Source organism: Acanthaster planci, linkage group LG12 (assembly GCF_054643075.1).
Source record: "Acanthaster planci isolate LZ-2023a linkage group LG12, COTS_SCS, whole genome shotgun sequence".
Taxonomy (NCBI): Eukaryota; Metazoa; Echinodermata; class Asteroidea; order Valvatida; family Acanthasteridae; genus Acanthaster; species Acanthaster planci.
Genome location: NC_141788.1, coordinates 7,029,195 through 7,052,156, shown reverse-complemented (window position 1 = coordinate 7,052,156; position 22,962 = coordinate 7,029,195). Strand labels below are relative to the sequence as shown.

General features: G+C 39.8%; 1 protein-coding gene across 12 annotated transcripts in view; it reads right to left on the bottom strand.

Moving 5' to 3' along the window:
- Nucleotides 1-22,962, bottom strand: part of LOC110977700 (cAMP-dependent protein kinase catalytic subunit alpha-like) — a 61,432-nt gene that overhangs the window by 13,164 nt on the left and 25,306 nt on the right. For 4 of the 12 annotated variants that reach the window (XM_022232040.2, XM_022232038.2, XM_022232044.2 and 1 more), the window contains 3 exons: nt 6,606-6,667; nt 5,932-6,060; nt 4,297-4,395 (listed from right to left, as the gene is read on the bottom strand). In XM_022232040.2, the coding sequence (XP_022087732.1) occupies nt 4,297-4,395; nt 5,932-6,060; nt 6,606-6,667 (290 nt within the window). Of the gene's footprint in view, nt 1-4,296; nt 4,396-5,931; nt 6,061-6,605; nt 6,668-9,772; nt 9,800-12,063; nt 12,088-22,962 lie in introns of all 12 variants that reach the window. The other 8 variants (XM_087144196.1, XM_087144195.1, XM_022232039.2 and 5 more) reach the window with 3 other exon arrangements.

Genomic DNA, 22,962 nt, shown 5'->3' with positions numbered 1-22,962 from the left:
AGGACGACAAACAACTGTAGCTTTCCTTTTCATTCATTTACATTTCATTAATATAGTAGCACTGCCCACACTCTACACAGTGTACAATGTACATGTAGGGATATGTAAAATATACATGTCTAAGAACAGATCAAAACATGTACATTGTAAGTTGTTTTTTCCTAAATATTAAGCATCTGAATACACACAAGCACAAGTTAAATTTTTTCTTCCCTTCCACCTTGTATACTTGTAGCAGTTCCAGGCAGAGTAACTTAAAGTTACATGCCGATATACATTGCATTTCCACTTATCAATATGCACAGCATAAAATCAATCAGTTTGCTGTGGTCAGTAGAGGTCGGCTTCCTATGACAACATCTAATTTCGTAAACAAGAGTCGCAGAACCATGTACATGTACATCCAAGAGGCAACTGCTACATTTCTCACCTGTTTACATCTACATGGTACATGTATGTATGAATTTACAATAACTGTACATGCACATGTATGTAAGTGCACAGAGCAGTAAACCAGAAGTGCTCACATACATGTATCGTGTAATTACAGACACCCTACTGTTACAAAGCTAGACCAAGGCCATCCTTAATGATCTTGATGCACTCGTCAGACCGGACGCGTTCAACAGCTCTTGGAGCCTGCATCTTGCCGTTATTAATTTTCAATGCAGCATGTCATTTGGTGGTTATCGTCGACGAGACTCAACAAACTAATTCATCGTGGCTGCTTTAATAGAAACTCAGACGCATTCTTTCTCTTTTTTTTAATGCTCTGGTGTTCGTGAAAATTCAAACTGACACGCACATTGAAAAGACCCCCACTAGGTTTGGCTGTTGGGCGACAAGTGTGCAACGATGAAGGAAGGGTGTAGCGACAGTTACTATGGGCCGAGGTTGCCGTGGCGATGTCAGATAAAGGAGGATGTAATCTACGCAAGCAGACGGCATCACCGTCACCGAAGCAAAAGGCCACTTTTCATGAGTGCTGAGAGACAAGATTTTCTGGGGGGGTTTTAAGCGAAGCTTGAGATTAGTAGCAACCACGTACAGTCCAATGTACAAGAAACAGTCGGCAAAAGCTTCATTCAAACAATTTCAGGGAAGAAGAAAGACGAATTCTAAGAAGAAAATATTAGGATCTAATTTCCAGCATGTTTGGAGTGGAATGAAATTGATTAGCCTGTATGCATAAATATGACAATGCTGAAAATCCCAACCTGCGACTCGTCGTGAAAAGAAAACAGGGGAAAGAGCCCGACTTGACACTCGTGACTGGATGCCACAAAATGAGTCATAAGGCCATCTTCCAGTGAATTTGCTGTAGCATTATAAAACAGAGCAAATTCAGCTCTCTGCTTGATGTATCACCTTATTTGGCCTCCTGATGAAAATGGACGTGTGGGAGAAAAAATATCCACATTTCCTGTTGATTCCCGTTGAATATTGTCCAAGATTTTTGTGGCCACATTTTATGTTGTCCATTACTTTCATCTCTGGACACAGTTGAGGCAGACCTGTCATTTCAATTTCCTCTCCAGGTATCAACTACTGTATGGGCGCAACATGTAATTAATTCTAAGGTGAGGTTGCACTGTGCCACCGTCATGTAATTATTCAGAGTTGCAAGAGTTGTCCAACATTCAATAAATGCTGCTACACATGGCTGGCCATCTGTGTCTTTATTATGCACAGTTTCAGGAAAGAAATCTCTTCACAAAGTGATACCAAATACACTTGTAAGGTTTTGTTTGTTTGTTTGTTGTTTAGTTAGCATAAAAAAATGACATCATCATCTACCGGTACCAGAGCATACAGATAAAGAGACACTAATATCGGTGACAACTTGTACACAATTACAGGGTGGTTTCATAAACCCTGTGTTGCAGTTAACTGTTTTCATGCCCACAATGTAAATATACATGAACGATATGCCTGAAACATTTCACACATTATTAAGGAGCTTGCAAATTTATACTACTGCACAGATGATCCAAATGGTGACAAGGTCAGAGGGCAGTAGAGAGAAGCCTGTGCATACATGCACTCCAGCTATGGTACACAGTGCCAAGAGAGAAGACATGAAGAAACGTGACACAGTGACAGTTGAGAGTGTTGTAAAGAACAGCGGGAGAAGCTATGCCATATGGATGATGGTGAACCTTCAAAACTGTCTGAATCATTCAGCGTACATGTACGTGTCATTACTGTGATCCTTCAAAGCCTTTCAGGGTCTTCCGCGTAACAAGATACCAGCACCTCACAAGTGCATGCATGTGTAATGCACTCTGTAGCATTCCAATTGGCAAATACAGAGGGGTACAATTTTATTATCAATATTTTTAATGAGATGCATACTGTACTATGATACATTGACTGGAACGTGGACGTGACAAGCGCAGGTTGGTAAACTGTAGATGAATTTTCCGGTTAGAACACTTATAGCTTTAAAACTGCATTTTTTCTTTGTACCAGATGATGACATCTGCATGGGCAATTATTACTTTCCAAGATATTACCTGGTGCCTTACGCCCACTTCCTTCTTTTGGACACCATTTTTAATGCAAATTTATGCCCAAACCAACAAGTGAACACTTTAGAGGTCCCACTCTCCACATTGATGAAGGTTTACTTCGCCTGACAGTATTTTTCAAGAACTGAATGATGTTCTGTTTCTCATCCAATGTATTACAGTCTGTTTAAAGCTGGAGTAGTATGAGGGATATCTCTGCATCAGGAGAGAGAAGTTATTCCTGGGCAGATTGGGTTCACTGGGACCGTGTCTATGCATAAACAGCCAGGGATGAATGGGATAAAGATTAAAATAGGAAATATTCACTTCAAGCAGGAAAGGGATCAGACCGGGGTGGGTCACGTTCAGCTGGGGTCCTGGTCGGTCTCCTTTAGGGCAAGATCTGAGGTGCTGGGGTCAATCCAAGATGAGATTTTTATCAATCGCGCGAGATGACTCTCTGAAGCCACCAAAGGCGTTGTTGTGATTTTGGATGGGGGGGGGTTGATGAAGGAGTAAAAGCAAGGGTCAGTGACTTCCTCAGAAGCGTCATCGTTCCGTGAGCTCATTAGGGTGTTGATTATAGGGTAGGAGGACGTTTCAATCACCAGTTATTACTTGGCCAGAACACCTCAGTATGATTTTTTTCTTTAGTTCAGAAAATTCTGCCTCAGAAGTCCATTTCGTTTATTCATGTTCTTCTCAGAGGGTTTCTTTTCAATCTCTCTTAATCAAATCTAATCCAGCGTAAATCTCCACTCATCATTTGAATATACATTACAGAGTCATTGTCTTGTAAACACTTCCCACGTGAAAAACAAAATCACAGATTCAAATTTCAATTTTGGCATTCAAAGGGCAAGGTGAATGAATACAAATGTACGTACAGCAATGACTAACCAACAAATAACTCATGGGGAAAAAATCCCGTCCTCATTCCTGGCACCCTACTGCATGTGTGCGATCGAGCCATGATTCCTAGTCTCAAACAGCTGCCTTTCCAGTGAAGGCCACACACTGGAATGGGTCTTAGACATTGATTCTACAAGTCCATGCGTTTCAAGATTCGTCCAAACAAAACGTTGCCATGACAAGCACCTGTGCAACACAATGAATTACACTTAACAATGCCGCTAGTGAAACTCATCAAAGAAATGAGGCATTTGAATCTTCCTGACATTAACATGTGAAGTCTACCTGAAAAAACACTTAACATTTTCTACCAGATGCTTCAGAATTCTTTTCAATTAAAACAGCAAATGAACACTTGCGCAGAAAATTGCATTACTGTGAAGCAAACATGTTAACCAGCTTTATGACTCCAAACCTGACAATTAATATTTTCATGAAGTCCCCCAAACCTGATGGGAGCTGTGTAATCCAGTCATATCAATTTATAAAAGCCTCACAGCAAAAGCTTGGACAAAAGCTTCCCACAGAACCAAACGTCTGGGCTGTGACTTTCATAACCTACATATTTCAGTCAGTAAACAGTTCAGAAAAGTCCTTTTAGTTACAGAATATTCAATTCAATCATTCTGCTAAAACCAATTCAGATTCATTAATGTGGGGCCAATTTCATGGAACTGCCAAGCACAGAAATCTGCTTAGCATGCAAAAAATTTGATTAGCCAAATCAAGTTATCAGCTAAAGTGCCATGCAAAGTATACTACTTGGGACCAGTTCACAGTTCCTTTTTGCTTAGCACAAGAGTCTGCTAAGCAAACACCGCTTGGTGGCTTTGTGAACTTGGGCCCTGGTCATTAATAGCATCGACTTTCTTACCTTGAAGTGGAACTCTAAGCTAACAAGGAAAGGGAAGCTGATGGATTGTAGGATCTTCTTTTCATTGAGTGTGTGTTCTACTTGCTTCAATTTCACCACCTGTGATGAGAATGGCACCAAATTGTGAGTTGTGCCAGTAGAGCACAATGAACTGCCCTGGTAGTATGATTCACAACCTGTCCGAATCCCTTAAAACATTAAACTGCATTGGTACAACAATGGCATTTTTAAAAACAACGGGCGCTACGGCCAATGCAACATGACAGCTGATTTGAAGGCGGCAATGTAATTTAGGCAAACTGAATGATAAACTTTGCACTGCCAACCTCTTCTGTTCAAAGCGATATGCTCCATTTCAAAGGCATGTCTGTTTATTTGAGGAATAAAGAGAGATCGGTGCTGTGCCTGACCAACTACTGAAAGAAATGTAGAATACTTAAATTAGGACAGTAGAAATGAATGCCATTGGTGGATAAAAGATATTCCCTTCAAAAGGCACAGGTCAACTTGATAACATATCCATGTAAATAAAACATGTCAGTTTGTTTTGTCCTTCTTGAAATTAATTTTTTCCAGTTGTGCAGGAATAATTTTTATTTTTACTTGCAGATAATCACCTTGAATGACTGCACACATGTACCTCGACAGACGTGTGGATTCACTGAATGAATTTTGTTACTTTGGGTTTTCATGTATGGTGTACTGCGTAGCAACACAACATTGATATCATTAGTCAAATTGACAAGGAACTTCCGTCAAAAAACTCTGAAAAGGGCTTCTCTTAAATGTTCTCGTCAAAAGAGTGGATTCATAAGGTAGTGCTCATGCATGAAAAATGAAACTGACACTCACAATTGGGGGGGATTTTTTTTTTTTCATTCCCATCTACCCGTGGCCTCATGGACTTCCAGACTTCATCATGCTTCATTAATCACAAGAACCAACGTGTGGCTGTAAGCACGAGACCTAAAAATAGCCATCGCAGTGGTAGGTATTGCAGGGGTCATGAGTGCGGTCACTCATACCTACCTCTATGGTACAACACCTGTGCTCTGCTGTCTGGTAATCAGCCCTACTGTTAACGAGCGCTCATGAACTGTGTAGCGTCACAAGTCACAAAGTGACAAACGTCATTAACTTCTCTTCCCACTTTCAACATTACAAAAGCAAACTACTCGCAGGTTTGTGAAAAGCACCAATAATTGTTGTGACAGTGGAAAGGGGCACCTTATACATTTTTCCTAATTGACATTCGATTTTCCTAGACCAGGGGAGGGATAAAAAGGTTTGGTATTTCAAACTCGACAGATCCTCCGAAGCTGTGAGAACAAAACCTCAAACTCAAAGCACACCTAACACTGGCACTTCCTGGACAAAACTGGGAACTGATCTGTAGAAACTCAATATTTTTTGCCCAAATTACAATGGAAATGTCAGGTGGAAAATCCCATCCACATACGCTACTTACAAATCAGAGTCTGGGCCAACAAAAGGAAAGGTTTTTGTTTATTTCAGAATCCAGTTCTCCTGAAGACATGCACGTGTACAGGGGAATGCACCATTTAACATCTGATTTTTGGTATTCAATACTTTATGCTGTAGTTTACCAGTATTGTGTGTTTTCTTGGGTCATACCTTCTGTTTGTCAAGGATCTTCATGGCAAAGAAATTTCCAGTGGCTTTGTGCTTGACCAGCATTACTCTGCCGAAGGAACCAGTCCCTAGGGTTTTTAACCGCTCAAAGTCATCTAGACATGCTGTGTTCTGCAGAACAGAAAACATCCAATACAAAGACAACTGGTCACTGATGGCACTGAAACCTTGGGATTTAAACAAATCAGTGCACAGGTATTAATTGATTTACAATGTACATGAATGTAAATGACAACCACAGAAATGATTAACCAAGATGAAAATCCTCTTCTCCTTTGACTACGGTCTTTTCTGATTTGGCAAAAGCATTTTACAAGCTACTGTTGGCAACAAACTGTAACAGAGCACTTACTTTGCGCAAGCAAAGCTTGCATAATACCTTGCAACCATTACTGAGGACCTTTTTTAGAGCGTAAAGTAGTCACGGGATCTGACTGGTCAGTTTTATTAAAACATCGGTAACTGCCGATGTGTTACACAGGCTAAACCCCTGGTGGGGGAGGACATGATTTGAGCTTGCTGATACACATGAAAAACTGAATAATTGGTGAACAGCATGTGTTGCCAAGCCAAGTGCCCTTCAGGCATTGCCATTATTTACGATAATAGCGCCCTCTAGTGTTCATGCACAGTCCCCATTAGGCTGGCGTACTCACTTGTGTGGGGCTGTCCCATTTCCTCTGGCATTCTTCTCTAGCTTGCTGAAGGAAGTTTTTCACTGTTGATCAAAACGGAATGAAAAAATATCAATGGAAACAAATTCACTTCGCAGAAAAAAAAAGCTGAAAAACTGAACTCTGCAATCTCAAGTCTCAATGGGCAAAACATGGGTGACAAAATCAATACACCTTCGTACTGAGTGTACTCCATGTTGCCACCTAAAGTTATTGAGTGAAAGTATCACATTAACATTAAAATTGAGTTGCTGTACATTAAACCTCAAGAAACTTCATACAAGTGACAGTGCCAGAGGTTTGATTGCAAAATGTCTGATTCCTAACTGGCCAAAACTGTCCCCAATGACTTTCTTTTCATATTGAAAGACAATTTTGCCATTTTTTTTCTTCTTGAAAATACAACATGTACGTATGTGCCATCTAGAGCCATGCATGGAAAATTGATTTCTGCACATGTGCATGTACACGTACAATGAGCGCTGGGTGATATCAATGTGTGTGCATTGTGTACTTGTACATGTACATGTACACTCTATGATGCATGCAATGCAATGCATGCAGAATGCCTACTCAGCACACATGTAAATCCTTGTATGACAGATATGAAAAGTATGAGCTAACTACAAGCTGGCATGCATAAGAACACCGCTACGAAATTAAGGCATGCTGCTGGGCAAACGAACTGTAGGAATATTGGAAAGTGAAGTGCAATGAACGTTTTGTATCACTCGCAAAATGCAGAGTCTGTCAGGACGACTCGGTGTCATTTACAGTGGATGAATGTGCTTCTACACATTCTATGCTTTATCTACACTACGGTACATCCCCAGTATGCAAGCTCTGCATTCAGCGGAGGTGAACCAAAAAATAAACCTGCCAGCGTAGCAATCCCAATTTCCAACAGGCACATACACATTCACCATCACGGCAGACTGAACATGTGCTCCCATATGCCAAGTGACATCTCAGAACTCTTTAATTCATGCTGCACTTTTTCCCAGCTACATGTAATCTTTCCACCTACTAACTGCACAATTTTAATGCATGGAATAGTTGATATCAAATCTCTGGTGAGCCACCTTAAGTGAGCTATGAATAAGCATGGATGTTTACTACTGAAGGCTATCACAAAATATACTGGTAGGCTGACATGTACGTTGTATGTCTATATTGCTACATTGACTTTCTGGCCATCTACATGTACATGTAACGGTTTGATTCCAGGGAATTATTTCTGAAGGTATCAACATGTCTGAGTAACTTCATCAACAGCCAGGAATGCACCCAACAGAATCTCCCCCGCTACCCCGGTAGATTAGTCCATTCAGCGAACACGTCCCAATTATTTCTTATGGAGAAGCCAAGCTAGCCTTGTGCAGACCATTTGTGCTATTTGGAACAGACCAGGATGGTTGGTTAATCCCGGCTGAAGCAATGGTCTATGTGTTTGACCGGCACACTGCAGGCCAACGGAACTGACAGGAAGGTCAGTGCGGACTTTATCAGGAGGGGCTGTGGCTTACCCGGATGTCCACACTCAATAACCAACACAGCTTATTGGAAGCCAACACATGATCAAATGCACCCACATTTTCCATGCATAATGTACATGTATTTACAATTCTGCCAAGATGACAAACAAATGTACCGCAGATGTCAAGCCTTACATATCCCGATGACAAATACCCACTCAGTCAAGACATCTTTCATGTGCCTTAAAAAAATTGTAGAACAGAAATCAGTTATATCATGTAACGCATACATAAGCATTGCATCCTCTGCCCTGCAATAATTTTTCAATGCTGAATGCAAGCACGTCCACTGTATGATTCAATACTTCAAAGTAGCCACTATACTTGACAGGGACTGTTAGAAAAGAGAGACGACACTTAAAAATAGAGGCAGATATTCTACAACTGGAGAGTCTTCGACATGTGTTGCATCCACTACTGAAAGTGTACCACAGCCAAAAGATAGAGAGAGAGCAGTGTGACATGTATTTCCCAGCCACCACACCAGCCATGATCTGGACATGTATGCACATGTACACTATCTACAATGACAGTGAAGTTAAGAAAATCTCAGTCATGCTTGCTGGTTCAGGAACAATTTCCAAGAGGGACAGACATGCCCTCAGTTGCTTTGTGGTGAACCATATGGCACAGAGCCCTTTCCACACCTTCACTGTAGAGTCAGCGTCAAAGCCATCACTGGTTTAACACCTTCCGAGATGTGAGGAAATCCTACTGTAGGTGCTTACACACTGACCCCTGTCACCGTACGCCATGGGCCGATTCTATTTTAAGACCTGTTCCCACCCATGACCAATCAAATCTGTTTCAGGTAGGGCACCCTGGGGTCAAGGAGCAACACACAAGTCTGATAATGCCATGTCCAAATCTTTCGGTGAACCGTGATTCAGCTATTACCAGCAATATACATCATATACATGTAAACTGCAGTGTGAATTGGGCACAACTTTTGGAGAGATTTTTAAACAATGACCGTTTATTAATTATCCAATCGAATCAAAGACCTGTGCTTACAAATCAGGGCCTCATGCATTGCACACCCAATTCTTACACAATGGAGCGGGAATGTTTGCTTTCCACATCGCTGGCTCTATTTCAAGACCACATGCCTTATTGCTAACAGGTGAATTCAATTTTTATTATTTTTTTTTGGCAGGAGGCAGACATGAAACAAAATTGCTCATTAAATGCAACTTAAAACATGTCCTTGTGCATACAGCATGTTTCAAAGTAAGCTTTTGGGATCTTTTTTTGGGGGGGCTGGTCTGTATGTATAATGTAGTTGATTATTTGAAATGTTAAAGGCAACACTAGTAGAATTGAACACTTGCACACTTTAAGACAGGTAACAGTACACGTAAGCAGAACAACAGCAGAGCAAATTCATGTTCATATGTACATCATATGGGTATTATTCTCAATTGGACATTTGATCGGACTGCAATGTACATGTATGTCAGCCAAATGCCCACTGCCAAGGTGATGCGTGTTTTAAAAACAACTCCCATGGGGTCCAAATATAACATTAGTGTAAAGAAAGAAACGGAATCCCGCAAACACTGTATGGGATGGCGTTGGATTAAACTGTGAAAAAGTCGGGAAGAATTTACTTACTGAAATCTTTTGTTCCAGTTCGAGTCACTAAAACAAAAGTATTGGAAAGTGGTGAGGAACTTACTAATAGCACTAACTTGCTGGATTGAAAGTATTTTGGTGACAAACAACCGGACATGTGCTGCCATGTCACACAATTCAACAAGCCAACAATGCAGGCTGTGTCAACAAAAATAATGTCATAAAATTAAATTATACAAAGGGATTTGCAATTCATCCTGACGTGCTGGTAAATCCTACCAAACTGAGATTTCACGCAGCACAGTTTCCAAAGTTTACATTTTTGATGGGGACCTTCATTGTTCGATAGCAGAGAACTGAGGAAAAAAATTGCTGAAGATTGATCAGGGTGAAGTACCGCGGTGAAAGAGTGATATGTGACTGAAAACCATTCCACAGGCATATCATTAAGACTGCAATAAAGCAAGGAGCTGTGGACAACATGTACGGTACCCTGTACATGCACGCTTTGTAACAGCAGCTTTAAAACAAACATCACATGACAGACACCAAGCTTTCTGAAGTTTTACAAATTCTCCAAGAAAGAACTCTACATGTACACTGTACAATGAGCCCCCTTCAAGTCACCCTGGTTTTGAAAAGGAACTCCTGTAGTATCCATACAATACATGCTTCTTGCAAAATAATTTGTTTACCCCAGTGACCTCACTGACCTATATGACTGGTACCCATTCTGCCACAGCCAAGGCTATATTTACATGTACACCTGCATATCGGTGCATCTGGTTGACCGCGCAGAAATGGCTGATTCTGTTAGAATGCATCAGTGGATGCATTTGAGCACCCGTACGTGAGCGGTACTGCTACAAACTGTACAGGACGTGCACGTATTGGTACATGTACCTTGCATGGAGACCTTTTCAATAGCCCAAGAATATCGGATTGGATTTTTCAAAAGAATGGATGCAAAGGAGGCCTCAGGTCTCGGTTCTCTGATTGAGTCAAGCTGGTGGATCTAAAACGTGTGTGTAACTGAGCACCCTATCTACAGGCTGCAAAGGGCAAGAGGTGGTGTCAGATGAAACTTTGAAATGCACTCAAGATAAACTGTGTAAACGGTATCAAGCTTGCAAGATGAACTGTACATGTACATTTAGGTTAATGCAGGTGGAAAAAAGCCTCTTACTAACACGTACACAGAGACTGCCACATAGCAATTAAGTTTTAGCATGCTGAAGTGTGTGATACTTCCATCACACAGACTGAATAAAAATGTCTGCCCCATGTCGCCTAAAATGGCAAATGCCCCATACTTTTTCCCTATTTAGGCTAACATGAAGCATGTCTCACTCACCCAACAAATTCTTGTCCCTTGTGATTTAACTTCAGTAAAGGCAATTACAGCGACTGGCTTCACAAAATACTACGGAGATGTGCGGCACACTTTACATCACACGCATGCAGCATAAATCCTTAGAGTGAAACCCCAAATACCTGTAAAAGTATCTTTATCCAAAGCTCTCGCTTTTCATTTTTCCAAGCCATATTCAAAAATGATGATTCAACACGAGCGCAATTTCCTGGCCTAATATGAGCTTCCGCAATATACATGTACATGTATGGTCTATGGCACATGTACATTTTATTGACAGAGGCAGGCACACATGTAGAGGTGTTTGCAATTTACATGTAAATAATCTTAACAGTGTCAAGAGTGCGTGTACCTCTCCCAACAATGAATCCCATCAATGAAACAGCTTTTACTGAGTGTTGACAAATAAAATAACCTCACAGGATATTTCCTCGACATTCATGCATGCGCTTGGCATTTCCCCGTAATGTACATTTTGATATCATCATTTCCTATGGCAATAGGTACTGCATGTTCAAACAGGCCACCCTGGTAAAGGGAGGTCAAATAAACATGAATCTACATGTATGAACAATTCTAATTCATGGAAGTCAGCCTCAGGCCATGTCTGAAACCGGCTTCCAGAGCTCTGGCTAGGTCTACTGTCTGTACATCTCCACACCTATCCAACGGAGTGAAGACCTAGACCAAGCTCTAGACAACAGATTCGGATGCAGCCTCAGTCAGCATGGCTGGCTTCGTAACTAGCGTCTACATGCGCATGTAGCAAAATGAACAAAATCAGCTCTCAATACAAACAAAAGACACATTATGGCAATACCTAGAAAAAGCATTAACAACAAAAACCTGACGATATGATGGTTGGTGGTGTACATGTAATAACAAGCAAAAAATAAAAAGGCTTCATATGCTCCGTCGGCAAGAAATCAGAGAAAGAAACCAAAGTGGGTTCACCTACATGATGCTTGCGTGATTGGACCATCTGAAATATCGTGAGGGTGTGAAGCATGCAAAGAGAACAGAGTAACAGTTAGTGTGAGACAAAGTGTGGGAGAGGGGGTAGGGCTCAAAGGGGAGAAGGGTATGCTCGAGGGGGCAAAAAGAACGGTGCTGAGGAGCTGAGGGCATTTGGACAGAGTTTGGCCTGTACGCCGGACACAAATTGGTGTCTTCTGTATTCAGCAAGTGTTATTCCAGTCATGCCCCACTCATCTTTATCTTCAGAGCAGCAAAATGAACTTAGGGAATCCGATACAATGTGTTTGACATTTACACAAGGGAACTACACAAACGAGATGAGTGTTCCTGTCTGTGTCTGGAAAACCATTTTCATGTGGTAACGTAAAATGTACAATACATGCACCTGTACACAAGCAATGTGTGGACATGCTTGTCTCCAGAAAGAGCATGTGTACATATACACTGTGATGGTCCATGGACATTCTGCATATTGTACATGTACATGAATGAATACCTCGACACAATTGTTTGGTGAGATACAAGTACATGTAATATGGCTTGCATGGAGGTAAAGCATCACATCATAACTACAGTGGTATGCCGCTATAACGAACACGACGGGTTCCATGCTAAATGTTCGGTACAGCGGTAGTTCAGTATAGCGAAATTAACTGCCGAATGTTTCGTTGCCATGTTGAATAGCGCCCTCTCTAACTGAAGTGCATCCTCTTGTGATACTATGATTTGCTGTTTTCGTGATGTTTTGCCGTTGCATTCATGTTTGAGGTTTTCAGAAATGTATGTGTTATTTTTGTTTTTTATCAAATCTTGAGTTAAAAAATTGATATTTAGTTTATCCTTTAAGTCGTGAAGCTACTGCTCAGGATCGATCTTTGATGCATGCTTTGGCGAATCTCGGTTGATTTGCAACTGCATAATGTTCGGTGGGTTTTGTGCACAAAATATTGTGAGCCAAGGACGATGTTCGGTACAGCCGAATGTTCAGTATAGCGGTGTTCGGTATAGCGATGTTCCACTGTATATGTACAAATGATTGTATTTAGGATTTTGTTTCTGTTCTTTTATGAAATCTCTGGCAACATTCACTTGGTCAAACTACGTGTACCATATTCAGAATTGGGGGAATTTGTATTCATTCAATTGATTCAACTCAGCGTACATAAATCGAGTTCATAACAGTCCAGGAAAATCCGGCATTTCCAACTGGATTGACACTTGCCAGAATACACAGGCTGGTGAAATAAAATGACATCATCTGGGGCTCAAAAACATACAGGGGAAGGGTATGGGCATTTTTGCTTGCACACAACACACCGGTGCTGATTTTGTGCATGGGTGTTTGGGAAATAGACAGAGGTCAATATGGGCGATTCACAATAGAGCGCGACCATGAGTTTTCAACACGTTGTCCAATCAAACACGCAAAATCTGTCGACCCTTTCCAAATGCGCACTGGGTCGACAGATTTCGCGCATTGTGATGGGTCAACGCGTTGTAAACTCTTGGTGGCGCACTTTTCTGAAACACCCGTATAAAAAAGATACAAAGAGGTAGCGACTGAAAATACCAGTGCAGAAAGAAACGTTCAACAGTGACTCAGGTCATTGAAGCACTGGCTAATAGCACTGTGTAAGTAGCAGCTGACATATATTTTGTCTATCAGTATTCATATACATGTAACTAAATCAAGTGCATACATAAATACAAGCATAAAGATACATAAATTTTGTAAATGTTTAAAATGTAACTTTTTTCAAGTAAATATACTTAAACTAACTGTATGACAAGTAGTTATTTCAAACTAATGTAGATTTTGAAAAACAAAACAAAATAAATTAATTACATTTCAAATCACAAATGTACCAATTCTAACTGAACAAAATGGCTTTGTAAATCCTATTAATGACGATACAGCTTTCAAAACCTATGAAATATTGCCCCCCAAAAAGCTGCAACTACATGTACCATATAATTGACCACAAACTAACCTCGAACCTAACATGGTGAATAAAACCTACTGTCTCAAAGCAGCATTCACAAGCCTATTTGGTATTTATCTAAGCACCCCTCCTGAATCCCCCAAAATCCAACACTGTGCAGTAATTATCCAAATACACATGACCTGTCCACAATGTACAGTATATGTGCACGTACTTGTTCAGAACTTTTAACATTGGGCCCGCAAGCAAGACATGGCGCCGGGACTGTTCATGTCATTGAAATTAAACAAGGCTCAGAACCAGATTTTGGAAGATTGCGGAAGCTTAGGATTTGGCATGAACCTTAATAAGATGTACATGCTACAGCCATGCAGAAGACAACTACAGATGAAACTGAACAAGTGAATTCATGCAGGCAATTATTAGCTGGCAGCACTGAGCAGAAGCGTGAAAGCAAGGAAAAAATTTCACCAATCTTTATTTACTGCAATACATGCGAAGCAGGCATATTACATCACTGCATAAGCTTTACAGCAAACAGGTGTAAAGAGATAGCAAGGACTTGGTACAAAGTAATTCATATTGAAAAGAAAAGGCAATTAAGTCTGATAGGTTAAATGGAATTTTCCCCTCAAAGTTCAGTGTGATAGCAATTTAAATTTACACAAATGTCAAATTTTGTGTGAATTTCATGACCACTAGAGCACAAAGGAGTCTATTTTTACTTTTATCAGAATTGGTACGGGTGACCTCCACACACGATATATACAGGTAAGTGCAAGAGCCTAGGGCGTTAGGGTTAATTAAAGATGGGACGAAAAGCGAATCAAGTGTATGGAAAAAACAGTGACAATGAATAACCACAGGTTATATTCAGAGTATTGCTTGATGTACATAGGGAAGAGTTCTTGATTCTTGACAGTTTAAGAATACACTTCTTATTGTGATTGTTTTCTCTCACAGCTATCATCTACTGGCACGTTTGCATAAGTATGCTCTTATTAGTCTTAATAAAAGACAATGTAAAACCCAAGTAATAATTTTTTTCCTGATTCTAAGCAAGTCTGAGGTGAAATATGCAGAGTAACTTGATATCCTAAATGCATGAATTACAAAGTATGATGCCCTAGAACTGTATAAACATTTTCACGGATCACGCCAAGTGGCACGGTTTGGCTAAAAATAGCCCTAGCTGTTGATCTGTCTTCCTGTGAACCCCCCCTCCCATGAATTTATTATGTCAGAACAAACAAACCCCTGGAGATCATTGAGGCAACGCTTAGCATCAGACAGCGAGGATTCCAGTGATGGATAGCCAATAAATATGCAAGCAGCTCAGATGTATCAGCGTTTAGTGAATATGCACTGTTACAGCGTGCATTTGGTGTTACTTGGAATACCTGTAATATGTATCGGTTGAAGGCATCATTTCACATTACATTTTTTCATGTACCGGTACCAGATACATGAACATGGACCGGTAAGACCAGAATGCAGAATGACAAGCTGCAGATGTACAGTAAATGTCATTATAATTTATGAGGCAAAACAAAAAAAGGAGAAAATACTAAGTAATGAAATGTGACTTTCAAAGAAAGAAGTCTCCAATTTTTTTTTGTCCTGAATTCTCCAACAAATGACCCAAACTCCCCAGAATCTTCAAATTCATCAATTCAAATACAAGTATCTCATTGCCGTACAGATATCTCAAGGCATTAGCCAGAAATCCTGCAGGCAGATGCTAAAAAGCCAAGAATTAGAATCTGTAAGGATAAGGAAAGAGACAGGTTTCGGTTTGCTCCTTTATGTTATCCATTCATTTCCATGTGCATGTCAGTTTCATTGTTTTTGTTTAATGTCCGTTTCACTGGCCTGCATTGGAAGATCCTTTCCACTCTCATTAAATCAAATTTAAATTTAATGATATTTCAGGTGACTTGGCAATATCAACACCATTAAAAAATAAGTAAAATACTTTCCTATAAATGTTAAAGAACTGCATATTTCTTTATAACCTGCCATCCCCCCTTTTAAAATGTTAAAACAGTAACAATGCACGCTCCTCTTTAATTTCTTAATGTTACTGATGAACCAAATGAACAACAGAAACATGACTAGAACCTCTTTCAAACTCTTCTTTTGATCCGTCAACAAAATGTAAGCCATCCAACTAATTGATCTACACAATGGAAGAAATAACATTTAATATTCAAGTCCATGACTACACGAAGGCTAGTACATGTGCATGTACATGTACATTGTACCTGTGTGTGCCAAAAATCCACTTTGCCTTCAGAACAATTTGACCTGGTTACCACATTCTAAAAATAGCCACCAGCTGTCGCATGGAATGAAGGCAGTTAAGCGGAAGAACTGCAAATGTGTACATGTAAACTGCGTAGGAAATGAGATTCAAACGATGCACATACCTGTATGTGCATACCTTCAACCAAATTAAAGGTATACTGACTACATCCCTACATGTCCAATGTACATCTGTACACCTGCACATACATGTACACTGTAGATGATGCAATGCTGACATCAAGCAGGTTTACTGTAGGAATGGAATGGGCCAATTTCAGCCTTACTCAGCATGTACCCCGGTACGATAGGGTCACACTTAAAATGTATTTGTGGAGACGGTACATGTACAATGTATGCCAATCAACTCAGTACACACATACAAGTATGTATGTACATGTAATGTTCACTGGATCGGGAATTTCCCCGTGTTCTTTTTTCCCATAGGGTTTTTTTTGTGTGCAGGGTTTTCGCCCATCCCATGATCAGTGTTTAATTAATGCCTTTTAATGTGTATGATGTTGTACTGGTCTGTATTTGTAAATATGTTTGTCCTATTTGTCAATGTTACTTTCATCGTGAGTTTCTAACTATTGTATTAATTTATATTCGCAGGGTCCCAATGAAAACCAGTTTGAAACTGTTTGGATAAAATTGGTGTGCCGATGAGGTGGTCTTGTGATTTTACTGTAGATACAACCTACTGTAGTTGCTGAGTGTGTGCAAAGCACTGGAATCATTCGCTGTGCAGCATTTGAGAACTTTTTAAGAATGAAAAAAAAATTCCACCCCCAGTTTAGCGTTTGCATTACTCAACTTGTAAAATTGTGAAAAACAAAACTGACGTTGTCTTTGTAACTCTTTTGTGTGCAATACCCAAATGCCACCCTTGCAACATTCCAACTGCATTTTCTTTACTTGAGTATCGCAAACTGAGTTTTTCCCAATTTTCATTGAAAAATGTAAAGCGTGCAACTTGGGATTACAGTTGAGAGGGAGCCCATTTCAGAGGTTTGCCCATGCGCGACCAGTGAAGTGGCCGATGAAGCAGTCCGCGACTCAAGAAGTGCACTCGGCAGCAACAAAATATCATTACTAGAACAGAAACAACAAACACCTCTTGCAGGACCGTCTCGCAACAAATGACGGCAATATTCTTATTCTGCTCTTCCTTTGAACATCCTGGGACTGCCTCCCTGCACCATTAAACAAGCAAGGGCTGAGAAAGGTTACGTGATCCCCCAGGCCTATACATGTACCTGTACCTGGACACAAATTTCCAGTACTTGTACAGGTTCTGGTAATTTGGTACAAGGAAGTACTGTGCAATGTACAGTTTTTCCTTTTTTGAGCAACCTTGTCTAAACACCCCTCCAACTGAATACAGAGAATGCCCAGTGGGCCAAGGCTGCCTTATGAATATGATTTAATAAACCCTACAGCAATGCCAACTAACACATAACTTGAATACCTGACAGAACACATGTACATGTACACAAATACATGTAGGCAGTGCATTTCCTGGTCTAGAGAGTACCATGCCTACTTTTTGCCCGTCAGACAGAGAGCAATTAGTACCATCAAAGCAGCTTTGGGACCGATTCCTGTCTTCAAATCCAACAGAAATTCTCTCAACCATATAACACAATCCGTCCACCCCACTTACACAAAGCTAATGAATGTAAACAGAAAGGAACTTGATACACGTACATTCTTTTTTCAATTTTGCTTACAAACCTACGAAAGAATTTCAGATTTGTTACCTTCAGCAGAAGATTCACCAACAGTTGGAAATACAGACAACATGTTACATGTACACTGTACATCCTAGTGAAGACTATCTGATTCACATGTAGGCCAACATGTACAAGTACAACGTATAAGTAGGCGCTTTACATATATAGTAATACCTTGCCTGCATATACCACACAATGTGTACAACACATGCTGTACATATACATGTACACGAATCCCGGTACATGCATATTGGATACTGTCAGCACACTGTACTTAGGTGGCAATCCTGATAATTAAACTCAAGACAATCAATCAATATCATTTCTGCATGAAATTCATTAAGTACATGTAACGTACATGCATGTACGCATACATCATATACATAACGCCTGTCCTACATCAGGTAGCAGCACCAAGGGAGGCAAATCCAATCTGTTATCAAGCGACGATGTGACAGCAGTAAAGAGCTACATGTACCTCCTGACACCATTCCAACAAGGCCTTGGCCACGCTCCTTCAAATGCCACTTACTCTTATATCGCATTATCAGCCCGGACGCCAGCCCCGCTGCGTTAACAGTATCAGCCACGAAGCCCAAGAACTGATCCAGGAGGGGTAGGCGCGAAGATGCGCCGTCACCATCCATGTTACGTGTAGGTCCAACAGCAGCGCTCCCAATGTTGATAATGGACACCACGAAACGCACCCATGTACTTTTCTATTCGTAGTGTGTAGGCTAGCATATGAGAGTACAGCACTAATTGATAATTACTGACGATCGAATTGATTCTTCCAAACAAGACAAGGCTACAGTAGGGAGGTTATTTAGAGTAATGAATAAATAATTACCCAGTTTTATATTTATTGCTGTTTACATTATCTTGTTCACTGCAGTGGCATTTGCTGTCATTTACACTGGACAGATTCCAGCTAGTCTTATTATTTCATCTCTTTCAATTTAAGGAAGGCTTTGTCAATTACTTGTCCATGTATAACAGGCATGGAATAAACATCAGGGCTGGATTTCCGGAGTAGTGAGTTTTGTTTTCATGACTGGCTTGGAGATGAACCACACCGTCACAATGAACCTGCCTAAAAATTAAGCACCGGGCACGCTGGCTTTCTTGTTTTGTATTTTAGCCTGAAATTCCTGGTAGTAGTATCAATGGATGGAGTACTCAATGCATGTAGTTAAGTGAGCAGTTGTCACAACAAATGTATCATCCACTTCAGGGGTACCCCAGGTGGGCACCTTATTAAAGACCCCTGAAAACAGTTGCACAGCAAGAACCCCTGTCAGGACCATGGAGGGTCTTCCCTCGTGGTCAGGACATACTGTGATCACAGAATAGAGAAGCTTGAGGAATTCATGCCTTTTAACTATATTCTAAGGACGCAAAACCTCTAATTCTCCACAATGATGCTACTGATGCCACTGCAAAATGACATTTGAAGAAACAGCAAATTCAGGCCAATTTCACAGAGCTGCTTAAGCACAAAATTTGCTAAAGCGCGAGAAAACCTTACTTGATAAATCAGGTAACCAGCCAAAAGTCCATGTGATGTATATTGTTTTAGGATTGTATTTAGCTGTTTTTTGGTTAGCATGACAATCAGATAGAGTTTGAGCTGGTAACCTTTGTTTATTAAGCAAAGTTTTTTCCCCCCTTAATCAAATTTTGTGCTTAAGCAGCTCTATGAAATTGGCCCCTGATCGTAAAAGCCAAATGCCTCATTGATGAACACGGTGGAAACATTTTCTGAGAGTACATGTATGCACACATGTGAACGTACACAACTGTACCTCTATCAAAGACAAACAAGGGTAAGAAGTTGTTACAAACATTTATGCCCATGTTAACATAAAAAATTTTATAACGAGTAACAAAAAGACCTATCCAGTTTCAGATTTCAGAGGATTTTGATTGGTTTGCATATAAATGTACAAATGTTTTACTCATGTATGTTTTACTCATATTTATAGGGCACATGTATGTCCCATTCTTAATGAAGAGGAAAGACATACTTTTCTGCACATATTCTCTGCAATGTTTTTGAATACATTTTTTTTAAAGAATCTATTATTTTATTCACCGGGTGACTTTGCTGCTCTTCAATAATATCGAAAAGCACTAAGAAAACTCTTATCTAAAAAAAAATCTGGGGGCCCAATTCAGCTACAAAATATCATCGATTGGCGAACATCCGAGGAAAAAAATAGCACAGCAGTCAAATTCCAAAGGTCAGGTTGCTGTTTATTCATCCCACATAGAACAGGGAGTATCAAAAGAATGGTGCACTGTGGGAAAAGGATAGGTTGAATCAACAGTGGTGTCCTGGTCCCAGTTGTTGAGTACTGGCCACTAGTGCCGGGACACTTCATGAAAACACACAACTGGAAGTTATTTTGTTGCGTGCAGGGTTTCGTGTGGCCTTTAATTTGAGTGTTTTTGTGGCCAAACTCATTCCAATGAGTAGTACGTGTACTTATTCTGCATGTGTGCAAATTCTTTGTAAACTGACGAAGTACTTGTACATGTATTGAGAACTGAGGTTAAAATCTGTGGAAATAATGTGAATGAGACCATCACAATTTTTGAGTGGCAAGAGCGAGTATACAAGTTCACCTGTTAAATTAGAAGGAATTTTGCAAGGAAATGGGGTTCATTACCTCGGAGGAAGGGAAGGTTTCAAAAGTAGGGGAAGTTTGTTGATGTTGATGAAACTCCACTTTGACCATTGATCCAATATACTGTTCTTTCTAAAGCCATTTGACAAAGTGACAATGACAACATTAAAAAGAAAACAGCAAAAATGCTTCGCATCTCTTCAAAATCTCTAGACAAGTGAACCTTCACCAGTTTCCTTAAAAGAAAAAATGATTTAGCATTAAAACATTCTTTAAATTATCCATTCATAAATTGGACACACTGGGTGTTTATTTTCAGTCACAACTTAAAAAAATCACTAATTCTAAAGTTGCTGGCAGTACAAGCATTGTCATGTTTTGCATCAGGGTCACTGCCCTTCTTGTGACTTTATATGCTTAGAATGATGCACCTTGAAGATATTCATTCATATTCATTTTGATTTTCTTTTCCAGAACGCAGTGAACCGACTCAAAATGTAGAATGCGCAAGTGGAAGGTACATGTATGTAGATAATATGCATATGCCTACCCAGCAGGATAAAATTATACTGAAATGAGCCATCTCCACAAAGTTCACAAACTGTGCTGCATTAAGTACCTGATGTTCATGTACTGGTACATGACCATCACCCTCAGGTGGCGTCAGCAGACATAACTTGATCTGCTGCTTACACCTACATCACAACTGCTTGAAATTATCTTCTACACAGCCTTTCTTTTCAAAAACCAGCTATTAGCAGTGCAAAACAAGAAAAGCACACAAAAACAAACAAACAAAAAAAACTTCTTTACATAATTTCATGGAAATTTCTTGATTTTAGCTTGCAATCTACTGGTAGTTCCCAGGGTGCACTATTTTCAGAGCCAGGACAACTCCCCTCACCACAAAACCCTATCCCACCCTAGGACTGTGTCAAATATCTGAATATCCAGATATTTGATTGACTATCGAATATTTGATTATTATTTTCTGAATTTGAATATTCGAATGCAAAATTTATGAAAATGAGGGGAGAATTTTCTTTTGTTTTTAATGAGATAAATTGCACTATGGAGGCTTGTTTCAAGCAGACTCAAATAAAATCTTACAACGATTCAAAAATTAATTTACTCATTACAAAATGTTAAAGGACAAGAAGTATTGTTCGTCTCTAAATCTTGCTAACTCATGGCTGGAGATACTCCCAAACATGAGAAGTATGTACAATTTTGTGCATTATTGCAACTGATTTTGTATATGGATTGTTCATCAACAATTTGCCGGTCGGTACGAACGAATATTTGGATATTCGATCGAATTGAAGGTTGAATATTCGAATAGTGAATTATTCAAATTGACTCAGCCCTATCCCACCCTGACAGTAAGGTCATATAATTTCCATGGGGCACAGCAAACATCATGTGTACATGTGCATATTTTCTCATTCCTTTCTGAAAAATATGCAAAGTGGAAAAGAAATCTTGGGGTCCTCAAAAACTACTAAATTTGAGCCTTTAAGTGTATTGATTAATAGAGCAAGCAACGATTGCAAAATAAACCCGGCCAAAAAATAGCTACATGTAGGGGGCCTAGTGCATGTATAAAAAAAATGAAGGGCAATGCGGATGAAAACAAAAGAAAAGCTTGGTGACTTTTTAAAGTTGCTATTGTAATGAAGAAAGCAAGGCACATGCGCATGCATGCTTAGCACATAATTTGAGACAGTAGGATAAACAATAAATTGTAATTACATTGTAAAAATTATAGAAACTGAGTTAATCAATGAAACCTTTTCAAAAAATGGACCGGCACAAGGCCAATGTAAATAGTAAAGTACTCTTACTGTAAGTGGGATTCCTACTTGGTCATTTCAGTGTGCTACATTATTATCTTTTTTGTTCCAGTCATATCCATGATCATATCTCCTGATAGACTGGAAGGTTACACTAACATTCATAACACAGAATAGTACATTGATCTTTTGACAGAACTCACAGAAAAATGAGGATGTTATTTGACAAATTGGTGCTCAGGTTGAAAAGTGACCACTGGCCAAGGAAACTCTAGACTGTTAAAATGGTTAAAACCCTATCCAGACCAATGTGAATTCACAGAGGTACATTTAAAAAAAAAAAGGAACTTAATCACTATTTGTACGCCCTGGCCCTACATGTCATATGAAAACTGGTCTAGCCTACACAGCTTGCTAGACGCGATGCTATAATTGTTAGTGACATGTCTACACTGTCATGACTGTGTGTGATA